Genomic DNA, 13,984 nt, shown 5'->3' with positions numbered 1-13,984 from the left:
CGATTTATGGCATGTATTTGAATGAAATAACCGGACGAGTTTCAGTCGGTTGCTATAGTAATGTCCATGTCACTGGACTAGACCCAGGAATAGAGTTAACCCTGGGATGATTTTTACCAAGGTAAGATTAACCCTGGAGTGATTTTTACAAAGGTTAGATTCAACCTGGGATGATTTTTACTAAGGTTAGATTAAACCTGGGATGATTTTTACTAAAGTTAGATTAAACCTGGGATGATTTTTACTAAAGTTAGATTAAACCTTGGATGATATTTACTAAGGTTAGATTAAACCTGGGATGATTTTTACTAAGGTTAGATTAAACCTGGGATGATTTTTACTAAGGTTAGATTAAAACTGGGATGATTTTTACTAAAGTTAGATTAAACCTGGGATGATTTTATAGAAGTTAACCTTAGTGTAGGCAAGGAGAAATCCGACAGGAAGGTCATTGTCCCTGCTCTGCCGAGATGATGTCCGTCCGTCCTTATGTTATTGCATTGCCGGTCGTTTAGCCCACGTCTGTCAGTCTGTAATATACCTTAAGTTGGACCCGTTTTTTTAGAAACCTAGTGTGATTTGAAAAATGTTAATTCGATTGTTCCGGTGGTTAGGGCTGGACATTTTATGTTCCGACGGCCCGCTTAGTCCACCTAGGGTAAGATTTGAAATGTAGCTGGTAATGAAATTGAAGTATTATTATGTGGATAGAAACCTGAGGGTAGGCAAGGAGAAATACCACAGGGAAGTCATCGTCCCTGCCCTGCCGAGATAAAATCTGTCTGTCCATCCGGGCGTATGTTATTGCACTGACGGTCGTTTAGCCCAAGTCTGTCAGTCTAGAATATACCTTAAGTTAGACCTGATTCTTTTAAAAACCTAGTCCGATTTGAAAAATGTTATTTCAATTGTTCCGGTGGTTAGGGCTGGACATTTAATGTTCCGACAGCCCGCTAAGTCCACCTAGGGTATGATTAAAATGAAATCGGGTAATGAAATTGAAGTATTATTATGTGGATAGGAACTCGAGGGTAGGCAAGGAGAAATCTCACAGGGAGGTTATCGTCCCTGTCCTGCCAAGATGAAATCAGGCCGCCCGGGCCTTTTTTATTTCACTGCCGGTCGATTAGCCCAAGTCTGTCAGTCTCGGATGGTACGTTAAATTGGGCCGATTTACGGCATGTATTTGAATGAAATAACCGAACGAGTTTCAGTCGGTTACTATAGTAATGTCCATGTCACTGGACTAGAACCAGGAATAGAGTTAAACCTGGGATTATTTTTACAAAGGTTAGATTAAACCTGCAGTGATTTTTACAAAGATTAAATGAAACCTGAGATGATTTTTACAAAAGCTAGATTAAACCTGAGATGATTTTTAGAGAGGTTGGATTAAACTAAACCACAGTGATATTACAATGTGGTTATCTCGAGAACCCCCTAAAATGATTGATTTTTAAGAAAAAACTTTCTAGTCATTTTAAAAACCCGTTAAGTTTAAACCTGGTTTAATTTTAAAGAGAGCTGGTACAATAACCAACTATAAGGTTCTATTCTAAATTACAAGATTAGATTAAACCTGGTTTGATTTTAAAGAAAGCTGGTATAAGAACCCACCATAAGGTTCTATTCTAAACCATAATGCTTAGATTAAACCTGGGATGATTTTTACTAAGGTTAGATTAAACCTGGGATGATTTTTACTAAGGTTAGATTAAACCTGGGATGATTTTTACTAATGTTAGATTAAACCTGAGAGGATTTTATAGAAGTTAACCTTAGGGTAGGCAAGGAGAAATCCCACAGGGAGCTCATCTTTCCTTGCCATGCCATAGTACGATTTGAAAAATGTTATTTTGATTGTTCCGGTGGTTAGGGCTGGACATTTTATGTTCCGACAGCCCGCTTAGTCCACCTAGAGTATGATTTGAAAAGCAGCTTGTAATGAAATTGAAGTAGTACTACATGAGTAGAAATCTGAGGGTAGGCAATGAGAAATCACACAGGGAGGTTATCGTCCCTGCCCTGCCGAGATGAAATCAGGCCGCCTAGGCCTTTGTTATTTCACTGCCGTTCCTTTAGCCCAAGTCTGTAAGTCTCGGATGGTACGTTAAATTGGGCCGATTTACGGTATGTATTTGAATGAAATAACCAAAGGAGTTTCAGTCGGTTACTATAGTAATGTCCATGTCACTTGACTAGAACCGGGAATAGAGTTAAACCTGGGATGATTTTTCCAAAGGTTAGATTAAAACCTGGATGTATTTTTACAAAGGTTAGATTAAACCTGGAGTGATTTTTACAAAGGTTAGATGAAACCTGGTGTGATTTTACAAAGGTTAGATGATTTTATAGAAGTTAACCTTAGGGTAGGCAAGGAGAAATCCCACAGAGAGGTCATCGTCCCTGCTCTGCCGAGATGCTCTCAATGAAATTAATGACAGCAATTGAAGACCATGGGCCCTGATGTGTGGAGATGCTCTCTGTGAAACTAGTGATAGCAATTGATGAGCATGGACCCTACTCTGCCCAGATGCTCTCTGTGAAATTAATGGTAGCAATAGAAAACCATGGACCCTGGTCTGTTAAGCAGGCTTCCAAGTTTAGATATCATATATCTTTTGTGTTTACTCATATCTTATTTTCTAATGATGTAGATTATGGTGAAATATGATGAAATATGCTGGTAATATAGTATCATATGGTAGAATTGTGGCTGTCCGTGTTTACCACTCATCATGTCAGTCAGTCCATTGCATGTATATGGTAAAACCACCACTAATGCTTTTTTCTCTATTTTAGTATATGGTAAATGAAATCTGATAAAAACAATATGGTGAAGAGTGCACTGCTATACTTCATGAGTAGGCGGGGAGTAAATTCCTCAGGGAATTCATCTACCCTGCCTTGCCGAAATGGTCTGTCCGTCAGTCCAGTGGGTGTTTATTGTTTAATCTACCAAGTCTGTTGTGTTTGTCAGTTCTGTGGGTCTATTTAAATTGAACTTCCAAGTCTGTTGGTGGTCAGTTGTGTCTGTCATTTCTGTGGGTCTGTTTTGTTGGAACTGCCAAGTCTGTTGGTGATCAGTTGTGTTTGTCAGTTCTATGGGTCTATTTTGTTGGAACTGCCAAGTTTGTTGGCGGTCAGTTGTGTTTGTCAGTTCTGTTGGTCTATGTTGTTGGAACTGCCAAGTTTGTTGGCAGTCAGTTGTGTTTGGTCAGTTCTGTTGGTCTATGTTGTTGGAACTGCCAAGTTTGTTGGTGGTCAGTTGTGTTTGTCAGTTCTGTTGGTCTATGTTGTTGGAACTGCCAAGTTTGTTGGCGGTCAGTTGTGTTTGTCAGTTCTGTTGGTCTATTTTGTTGAAACTACCAAGTCTGTTGGTGGTCAGTTGTGTTTGTCAGTTCTGTGGGTCTATTTTGTTTGAACTGACAAGTCTGTTGGTGGTCAGTTGTGTTTGTCAGTTCTGTGGGTCTATTTTGTTTGAAGCTGCCAAGTCTGATGGTGGTCAGTTGTGTTTGTCAGGTCCCTCAGGGAACTCATCGACCCTGCATTGAATTTGTTTTAACTGCTTAATTTATTTATCTCTTATGATTATAGTATTATGTATTATGGTAAAAACTGATAGGACTATGTTGGATATGGTGAAAAGTGGGTGGAAATATAGCAGCACTTGATGAAGATTGGTAAGTGTAGTTTTAATATATCTTCGTGAACGAAGTAAACAGAAAGATATATCCAATATAGAAAATTTCCACCTGCAAATTTGTGTTCACTTATATCTTTTCCAGGTAGAGTGTGGTACTATGAAATTTATGTTGAACTTGGTGGAAATATGGTAGAAATATGGCAACTCTTGGTGCAAAGCGGTAGGTGTAGTTTTACTAATTCAAATTCTTAACTGGGTAGGCAGACATCAAATCATGGAACAGTTCCTTGAGATGAGATGGTGCTCTAATTAATTATATAATGTTTTAATAATTCCATATTTGTTTATGATCATTCATATCTGTTAATTTTGATAAATTATTTTACAGTTTTGAGGTATATATTGTTTAAACTACCAAGCCTGTTGGTGGTCACTTATGTCCGTCAGTCATGTGGGTGTATATTACTTAAACAGCCGAGTCTCTTGGAGGTCACTCATGTCCGTCAGTCATGTGGGTATATATTGTTTAAACTACCAAGCCTGTTGGTGGTCACTTATGTCCGTCAGTCCAAGGCGTGTATATTATTTAAACAGCCGAGTCTTTTGGTGGTCACTCACGTCCATCGGTCCAGTGGGTGTATATCATTTCTACTGGCAAGTCTGTGGGTGTATATTACTTAAACAGTCAAGTCTGTTGGTGGTCACTTATGTCCGTCAGTCCAGTGGGTGTATATTGCCTAAACAGCCGATTCGATAGGGGGTCACTCATGTCATCAGTCCAGTAGGTGTATTTTGTACCAACTCCTCTGTGGGTGGAATCGTCATTTGTGTTCATCTGTCCAATGTTTTGTGTATTACAGTTTATTTCTGTCAGTCGACTGATATTCAGGCATTCGAGTCAGGTCAGATTAACACAACTTAATCTGTATCACAGATGTTTGAAAATGCACGCTAGCAGAGCCCTGGACAGAAAGGTAGGTACACAATAAGCGATAATATTTACAGACTTTCTGTCGAAGGGCTCTGATTGGCTGTCTTCGCTGTCGAACGAAGAAAGGTAGCTTTTATTGTCAATATTCTTCTCAGGAAACGTTCTTTAAATATTATTGATAAAAGTGTAGAATACAGCGACTTTAATTGAACTATTTACTAAAGGAAACAAGGATGAGGTATCGCTGATTCACAGTATATAATATATCCTACACAATGATGTCATGACATTTCAGAATTTTCCGATAACGCATAGCATGACACATATTGGAAATACATCATAAACCTGTATTATTCTACAAAACAGTGACATACGATTATTGATATACCAGCCAGTGATTCAAAATGGATTTATGTGTAATACTGTGTTTTTCTGTGTTAAATTTTCTAGTAAAAGCAGATAGTAAGTTTTATTTTTCTTTCTTTGTGATAGTAATCGGTGGACGTATTGTCTTTTCGACGTCCATGTACAATAATATTGCTGTGGTCAATAAATATGCATAAAATTGGTTTTGTTTGAGGCAAACATTTTTGTTCAGCGTAATAAGTGAAATACTTTTGTCGAGAGGTTTGGGTAAGCTTCGACGGTAACAATCTACTTCCATGGACACCATGCTGCTTTTATATTTTAAATTTTTGCATTTTTCTTTATTTAAATCTACAATAGATCTTTATTTTTTTTTTTTGTCAAATTCGACATTTGTCTTGAGGTAGTTATGGCACTGTTTTTTCTAAATGCCAGTTTAAGACCCTGGAAAATGTATTTTGTTTCACATTATACATTGATACATCTCAATTTCAGTTCGTCTACCACCGTCAATATCATCACCTAGGACACCACAGAAAATCTATTTTAAACGTTCTGATAATCCTGATACATCTGTTCAGAGGGTGCTGTCATGTGAAGCGCAAGGGAGTCTACCCCTAGAGTAAGTTCCATTCCAGTCTGAACGTAAAAATAAAAAACCCTTACAAGCATTAACCATAAATCTCGTGAAAAGCATAACAAAATCGTGAGCAATCGGTGTATTGTAGGATCCCTCCAAACGAGATGTACCATCAGGTGTTTCGGAAAGAGTAAGAAAATAAGTTCAGATTTATATGTCATGGTTTTTATCGAGGTGAAATACTTAATTTGGGATCCTTAATAATATTTCATTTACATAAACTTAACATTTGTAGAATATACTGGAGGAAAAATGGGATTACGGTTGAGCAGTCGAAGTATGTAAAGTTTGATGTATCAGATGGTGAACTTGCTATAACTGATCCGACAAGAGAAGATGAAGGGGTCTATCAATGTATTGCTACCAATAAATGGGGAACGAGTTTATCTCAACCCTTTCACTTCATAATGGGAAGTAAGTAACATTAAAACATGGAAGTAAAATGCATTTTGCATTCTCTTATTGCTTATCGAGACATACAAAAAATGCTCCAATTACATTACAATGTGATCTGTATAATACAAATACAAGCAAAGAAATTCCATTAAAAATATGTGCCCAAAGCAAGAAAAGTAGGGAGTAATAATTGTTTAGTAGTCGACTTAAATCCAAAAGACTGACATATATATAGACATGGCACAAGTTAGTCATCCTATCACACGGAAGTAAAATGTAATCTGTATTTTCTCAATGCTTATCTAAAAATACAACACGGCTTAAATTGATAGTCCGAGTGAGGTTTATTAGATATTAGCCGGAAATATATTGTCAAAAATGTCCGTATTAAACATGTGTTATGCTGTCTGTTTATCTACATATAAATTATATCCCTTTTTGAGGAGTAATGTCCTGATTTAGCTTCAACTCATGGTACTTATGGAAGCTGGGGTTAATTTGTCATCTTTCGCCATCATCGACAGTTATTGATGGGGGACCGGAAACCTTTCAATGTTAAAGTCAAATATAACCCAGAATCGCAATATATTTTAAATTTGGTTATTGCCCACAGACATCAATGGTTTTTCAAGAATGTCATGACAAATTGTACAAGGATGATAATGACAGAATTACGCGGACAAATGCAATGCACAAATATCCGATATTTACAGCTTAGGTCTATATTATTATCATAACATTACATTATTACATTAAACGGGATTGTCGTGACCTTTTGACATTTTAATGGATTGTAAGTAAACGTGCAACCGGAAGCTGAGCGGTTATAATTTTATAACTAGTCCCAACAAATTTAAACTCATTTCAATTGTCATTTTCTAATAAATTATTTGGCATCTCGTCAATGAACTTTCTCTCCAAAGCGTAGCTTGTCGGGATGCCATATAATCCATATGTAGTGGTAGTGTCAATAGGAGAACAAAATATTTATGTATCATATGTAACAGAATGGACAAAATCAATTCTGTTTTTCAATTTTTTTTTTTAGCTGAGACCCCTTCCCCTGTCCTACACACCTTTTAAAGGAGGTGTTGCCCGTGGCAATTGCGCAATGAAAATTTCAACCCCGACAGTTCACCAGTCTATCCCCTATTTATACCCCAGAAGGATGGCGACGCCTCTGTCAATATGGTACTAACCCACCTCAGTTCAACCATAAATGTCACTGAAAGGATCATTTATATCTTACAGGGCACGGCAGTTTCCCAGATGATCCTGTTACATCGCTGTCAGTAAATGAAGGAGATAGTGCATCTCTAACTTGTGATAACCAACCTATATCTGTACCGGCTGGTACTTATTTCTGGTATAAACAACCTGTGAATCAGCAGGGCGGGGCCCAGGATCAGGTCATAGAGAGCGACAGACATGCTATAGATAAAACAGGTCAGATATAATGTGAAAATTCATCGGTCAATCGCTTTTCTTTTGTTGGCACTTCCTATAGTAGTGTTTTTGTAAATGTTAAACAGCTATGACGGGTGTGGCGCAAGGCAGGGTATGCTAACCCTTCTAAACAACTTTTTATACCATATATCCACTCAACGGAGAAAATAACTGTTATAACCCAACCATTTAGCAGTTCATTACACCATTAGCTAATGAGCATGGAAGTTCATTAGGTAATAGTGGACAAAGCCAAGAATGCATGTAAAACTTCCATTTGATTCAATCCCATCATAAAACGTTCAAGTTATTACATATTTAGTCCCATATTTTCCGCTACCGAGTTGTGGTTTGTAAAACTATTTGTCCGGAAAGAGTGGTACACGATAGAGAGACATTAAATGTAGCAGGAAATTGGGTCAAGTGGAAATCGAGGATCGCCAATGAATTTATTAGCATTTGCAGTTTTATTTATTTGTCCGTTGGGCAATATCCTCGTCAACCTTTGTTGGAATCCCTATCACTGTGGTTAATTATATATATATATATTTCGAGGCATTTTGGATCTTTAAAGATGTGAATAGACGAGGTGTCCCCACAAAACAGGGCCTACTTTTTCTGTCTCTACACCAGCTGACAACTTTAAAAACCGTTAGCAGGGGCTGGATAGAGGCAAATGTTTTCTTTAATTCCAGGACGTAAAAGATCCTTCGAAAATAGCAAATTGAAAAAGAGTTGGCCAATGCCACTGTCTTGACAAAATATCCTTCAATCTGCACTGCATGGCATCGTTTTGTATCTTTATTAGGTGCAGAAGAGTAGAACATAAATTCCTAATTTTAATCTTTTAATTCCAGGAACACTTTACTTTATAAACGTAATAAAACGTGACCAGTTGATAGATAAAGTATATGCCTGTGGTATTTATAATTCTTTAGACGAGTCAATCAAGATTGGCAGCAAAAAACGTCTGGATGTCAGCCCGCCAAGTACAGGTAAGCAGGTTTTGCCCTTACTCATGTATTCACTGTTGGTTCTCGTAGTCCGTATGTCACCTACTGGGGTGAAAGGGGGGGGGGGGGGGTACCTAAATCGGCATGAGCTTTTGAGCAATTGCAAAGTTTTATTTGTTTGATACAAATCAAAGGTGTGATTACGTCTTGGTACGTCAAACAAATAGGGGGCCTTGAATAAGTCATCATATCTCAACGCAGCTGTAAAGATTGAAATACTGTTTATACATTTCCAGGTGTCACCAATTTCTCTCCAATTCGATTACACGCTCCCGAGACAGTTGAGGGTCAGATAGGGAAGGATGTCGAACTCGAATGTATCATTGGTGGATCGTGAGTAATGTTTTTTTTCCTTGTTTTAAGTATAAATATGGACATACCGTTTTGGAATTAGTATCAAATGAGGACATTTTCAGTCTAATAATCGTGCAATGTGGTATATCATGTATCCGAACTTCTAGAGAAGACGCTTCAATTTCTATTTCCACTGGCTCAGAGAACCATGACTTGTTTAGAATGCAAACTTCAATACAAAATATTTTCAAAATAGTGAATTAATACATTAAGTTTAGAGCGATTTAAATATATTTATATAATTTAATTACTTTTATTAATCTACATGAAGCTGTCCATCATTAATGCCCCTAAGCCCACGTCTTAAAACAAACGTTCCGAACTCATCTAGAAGTGTAGACATTAGAATAAGTTCTACCTGCAGTGGCGGAGCCAGGTATATGTCCGAGGGGAGGGGGGGCGGAATATCTGAGATTGCCCGGATTTCTAATATCATTGTGAGATTTTTGCCCGAAAAACATGCTTTCGTGGCTGTGAGGGGGGCGGCTGCCCCCTCTGCCCCCCATTTGGCTCTGCCACTGTCTACCTGCCCATCTCAGGGACGCAGGCTGAAATAGGTCAGTTGTCTGAAGATCACAAAGCGTGAAACTCAAGAGCAACAACATTTTTCAGGTTCTGTTCTAATATGATTAAAACCATACATATGTAAAGTTTTTGTTTGTTTTTTGGTATTTCTAACGAAGACCGTTTTACCATTTGATTTCAGACCAGTACCCACTATAAAATGGTTAGGACTATCCAGTTTACCAATCAAGACGAGGAATAACAAGTATAAGGTGACGAAGTTTGGACGATCGTTACAGATATTTAATGTAACCGAGTCTGATGAGGGAGGGTATACATGTATAGCGGAGAACAACAGTGGACGAGAAACAGTCTTTATTTACTTCAATGTTACTTGTGAGTATCAAATATTAATGGATTTTAAACAGTGAAGTTCTTTCCAAATTTGGATTTTTGGATTGTTGATCACAGACGCTTCATGGGGAATTGGAATGTTGTGATAGAGGCTGTACGTGTCCCAAATAGTCTTACAAATACTAGAAATTAAATTTTGAATCAGTTAAAAAATATTATGATCAAATCCCGATAATTTAGAAATGCAAGAATTTAAGCTGATTATTGTCGTTGATGATGAACTATGGACGTTTCTCGAAGAAGTAGTTATATTAAGTTATTTACACTTTGATCTCATACTCTTGTCTTACAGCGCCACCTATGTGGATTAATTCGCTCCAATCCAAGCATGCTATTGTTGGTGATGACGTCAAATTTACATGTAAAGCGCGACCTGCAGTTCAAGAGGAACTGTTGTCTCCGCCGGACTGGTTCATCAATGGAGAGCCACTCAACATGACAAAAGGTTTGAACATAACTTTCATAACGATATAGCTTTCTCTGATCACAGTGGAGCTTTTCTGGATCATTGGGTAAGAGGATTCGTAGAGGCCACAGAGTTAATTGCCAATTGTATATTGATATTGTTTGCCTTTTGTAAACGGACGGGCAAGTAATATATCAAGCGGGTGTATGGTGTTTAATTGCAGTAATGGAATTCAGAATTATTCAGGAAAGGGGTGATCCATTTTTTCGAGGGCATTGCCACCCTCGTTCCCATGTAGCTTCGTACCTGCAGGCCCATATCAGTTACTCGTGATGTATTCTGTAGCAGACACTCACAATCACAAGTAAAAAGACGTTTTAAAACTTATAATATCATTGCGAATTGTTCGTCTTTCAGAATTAGAACAGGGCCGTATGATGTCTTTTAACGATGATCGCACCATTTTGACCATACAAGATGTTTCACGTGATCGCGATTTGATGTGTATCCAATGTAACATCTCTAACAGTATTGGGTCTGTTTTCTCTGATGCTTATTTAAACGTGCTAGGTAAGTAACTAAAAGCAGAGTAAAAGTTGAATGATATGGTAAAAACATTTTGAAAATAGGAAACCACCCTGACACTTGCTCAATTTTTGCTCTCGGCGCACAATTGGTCTGTTCTGTTCGCAAACTGTACACACATAAGTAACGCACTTTATAGGCACTGCCCAATCACAAAAATGTCCGAAATGACACAGTACTTGTTTGCTCTTAGGTTAAGTATTGTTTGCGCAGTGTAGCAAGCACATCAAGAAACGTTCAAATAAAGTTTTATTCGAAACTTATTTTACATTTTAGAGCCTATCATGATCCTGTCTAGACCCCCCGAGTTCACCGTATTTGGACATGGCGAAGTTTTGAATTTTACCATCACAGCGACCACAGATCCTAGTCAAACTTTAACTCGGCGATGGTTCCTCAATGATAAACCTCTTATCCTTCATCAGCCGTATTTTATGTACGATGAACAATCGGGGGACTTTTATTTCAACACTAGTAAAGTAGCCGTCCAGGACATCGAGTCGATGGCTGGTGAATACAGATGTGAGTTGTCTCATCAACACGAAATAACAGCTGTCGCTTTTTCAATCGCTACTTCTAAACCAACCACAGGTACTTGTAATACTATAATAAATGTACCAAACAAAACACTAGACGCAATGTGAACTACAAAAAGGGATGTTAGCTGAAAAACCCAGCCCGGTAGCAGGTGTTCCAGACGGGTGAGAATATCCTGCCTTACTATCGACATCCGCACCTATACATATAATGATAAAGCTCAAATCACTGGCGTTTCTAAGAAACATTAGGTGAGAGGATCGAGCAGGGGCCACAAAGTGAAAGTAGGGGTGGGGGCTAAAGCCGTAGAAATGCAGTTGCGCAAATTAATTTTATCAGCTCCTTCAAGGCACAAACACTGATCTTCTGTAAACAGTATATTTTCAAACATTTGAGTTACATGATCCTACCAGATTTCTTACAGTAGCTGCTACCAATCTATTGCCAAACTGTTATTTTCTGTTTTCGTTTTTTGGTTTTGAATACTTTGTCTTGTTTGATTATTCAGATTAGACGGGAATTGAAGGGTATTATGTCACTAAGTTATTGATGTTGCATATTTTCAGATAAAAACAGTGACCCAGTTGTAGCGGGTAATTATACGTTTATAATAGTAATTATTGCTGGGTTACTAGTTGTTATTATTGTCTGTATAGTTATTGTTGCCCTGTGGAAAAACCGAACACCTAAAGCTGTTTATAATTGTAAGTTATATCATTAATGTATATTATAGTATAGTATAAGAATGTTGAATTGACTCTCTGCAAAGATTATCGAGTTGATGCACTTAAATACCAATGGACGTTTTGAAAGAAGTGCCAAGTTGATTCACTTAAATACCACATACACTTTATTAGTGTACTCTCTGAAAGAAGTGCCAAGTTAATAAATACCACGTATATATTATCAGCTATAGGACTATAGGATGTAGACCATTACTAGCAATGTGGACCCTCTGAAAGGGGTTTCAAGTTGATGCACATAAATACCATGTCGACTGACCGAAATTTGTTAAACATTAATTTTGCAAATTACAAAACTTTCCATACAAAGATTTCATTGTTCAGAATTCAAGAGAATACGATTTAAAGAACAATCTCGTAAGATCATGGATGACAAGTTGAAATTATCTGTATTTGATTCAGATTGGGTACTACATGTATCTGAACATGTTTGCTTAGTTTATGTAATAGTTAGATCATATCAAAGTAGAATTTTCGTGGTTAAGAAATTGGCAGAGGGAGCGACTTAACTTACTTTGCCTAATGCTATTGCTAAATGTCAAGTGATTGGTAAATTCAAATGACAACTTAGTAGAAAATGTAACCATTGTTAATAGGATGAAAGAGTAGGGTAGGTTCTTAAATTATGTTTTTTTCACCATTATATTTCAGTGGGTAAAGAAGAGGACAAGAATTTCAATCTGACACCGATTAACCAGCTTGAAAGTGAAGAATTACACAATGAAACTATGAATGAAACTATGAATGAATCGAAATTATCTTTATATAGTGTTGGAAAGTGTTAATATAAATCATAGTGAATCATAAACTGAGAAATGGGATGTCGGCACAAAAAACCTCTCAAAAACTAGCGTCCCAAAAGTAACTCTTTTACATTTTAACATTTTATGTCTGCCTTTAAACCGATATCAAGAACGTAATTCACGCCCAAGGAACGGTTAGGGCCAGATTTCTCGTACTATGTGAATCGGTGAAAGGGTAGAAAACATCGTGGATCGTTTGAGGCCTTATTTGCCAACACGAGAGATGAAAACTGGATAGAAGGGAAGGATTATTGTAGTGCTTTATAAATTGAATATTAGAACTGCGACAAGAACCTTGCTTCACATAGAAACACAACAATCTAATTAGGCTCGAATGGTAAGTTCTGCTAGTTCGGGATTCATGGGATCAACCGAGAGAACAATAAAACAGATGGAACAGGGTTTTCATCTGTGCCAGGAAGAGTAGGTCTGAACAGAATTCAAAACAAAAGAAAGGAGGGCAAGGATAAAGTGCGAAAGTGTCTTAATCTGGTTCTGTACCTTCGATTGCGGAATTTGAACCTATCCAGAACTCACCAATCGAGCGCCACATAGTTTATATAAATTAGTTTGAAATATCTATAACATGTGCTTCTAATATGCCTTTGAAAGATTAATTTGAAATTGTTTGAAGGATTAACCACAACCATCTATCCTGTCGAGTATAATCCTTCAGGAACTCGAAGTCCATCCAGCTGTCTTGATGTGGGTTGTGTATCCAAAACACGAGATGGCCACTAGTCAAATATTATGGGATAGAGAGCGTTCATTATATAATATGTCAGTGTTATTGCTTTGTAAATTGTTTGTTATTTCATTTTCTGTAGATATTTATGAATGAATGAAGGGAGTTTTACATCCTACTTTTCATGTCTCAAGATATTGATAAAGTTTATATGATGTGATAATTTGTAAATAATTTGTACAATAAAAGTTATCTGTTTTTATATGCCCACATCTCTCTATGTGGACGTATATTATCGGCACCCCCGTCCGTCCGTCGGTCCGTCAACATTTGCATGTAAACGCTCTAAAAACTAGATTTTTTGATGGAATCAATGAAATTTGTTATATGTATACATATTCATAAAACGAAGATCAAGTTCGAATTTGAGCTATTTTCGACCGTTAGAAGCAGAGTTATTGCCCTTGCCCCAAAATCTTGAATATGCTATTACTCTCTTAGCTTTCAACCGATTT

At 37.3% G+C, this 13,984-nt stretch overlaps 1 protein-coding gene across 1 annotated transcript; it reads left to right on the top strand.

The window, feature by feature from the left end:
- Window positions 1-2,033: 2,033 nt before the first annotated feature.
- On the top strand, window positions 2,034-13,721 carry LOTGIDRAFT_237355 (hypothetical protein; the record flags this gene model as incomplete). The annotated part of the gene is made up of 14 exons (XM_009046607.1): window positions 2,034-2,091; window positions 3,789-3,866; window positions 5,439-5,565; window positions 5,819-5,997; window positions 7,231-7,425; window positions 8,283-8,420; window positions 8,675-8,771; window positions 9,499-9,692; window positions 10,003-10,155; window positions 10,534-10,686; window positions 10,978-11,292; window positions 11,805-11,942; window positions 12,633-13,042; window positions 13,219-13,721. The coding sequence occupies 13 exons, from the start codon at window positions 2,034-2,036 to the stop codon at window positions 12,764-12,766; spliced, it is 1,959 nt and encodes a 652-aa protein (XP_009044855.1). The 3' UTR covers window positions 12,767-13,042; window positions 13,219-13,721.
- Window positions 13,722-13,984: the final 263 nt, after the last annotated feature.

The sequence above is a fragment of the Lottia gigantea genome (genome assembly GCF_000327385.1).
Source record: "Lottia gigantea unplaced genomic scaffold LOTGIsca_103, whole genome shotgun sequence".
NCBI classification, from domain to species: Eukaryota; Metazoa; Mollusca; class Gastropoda; family Lottiidae; genus Lottia; species Lottia gigantea.
The sequence above is the reverse complement of the archived record's forward strand: the minus strand, read 5'-3'. Positions and strand labels throughout refer to the sequence as shown.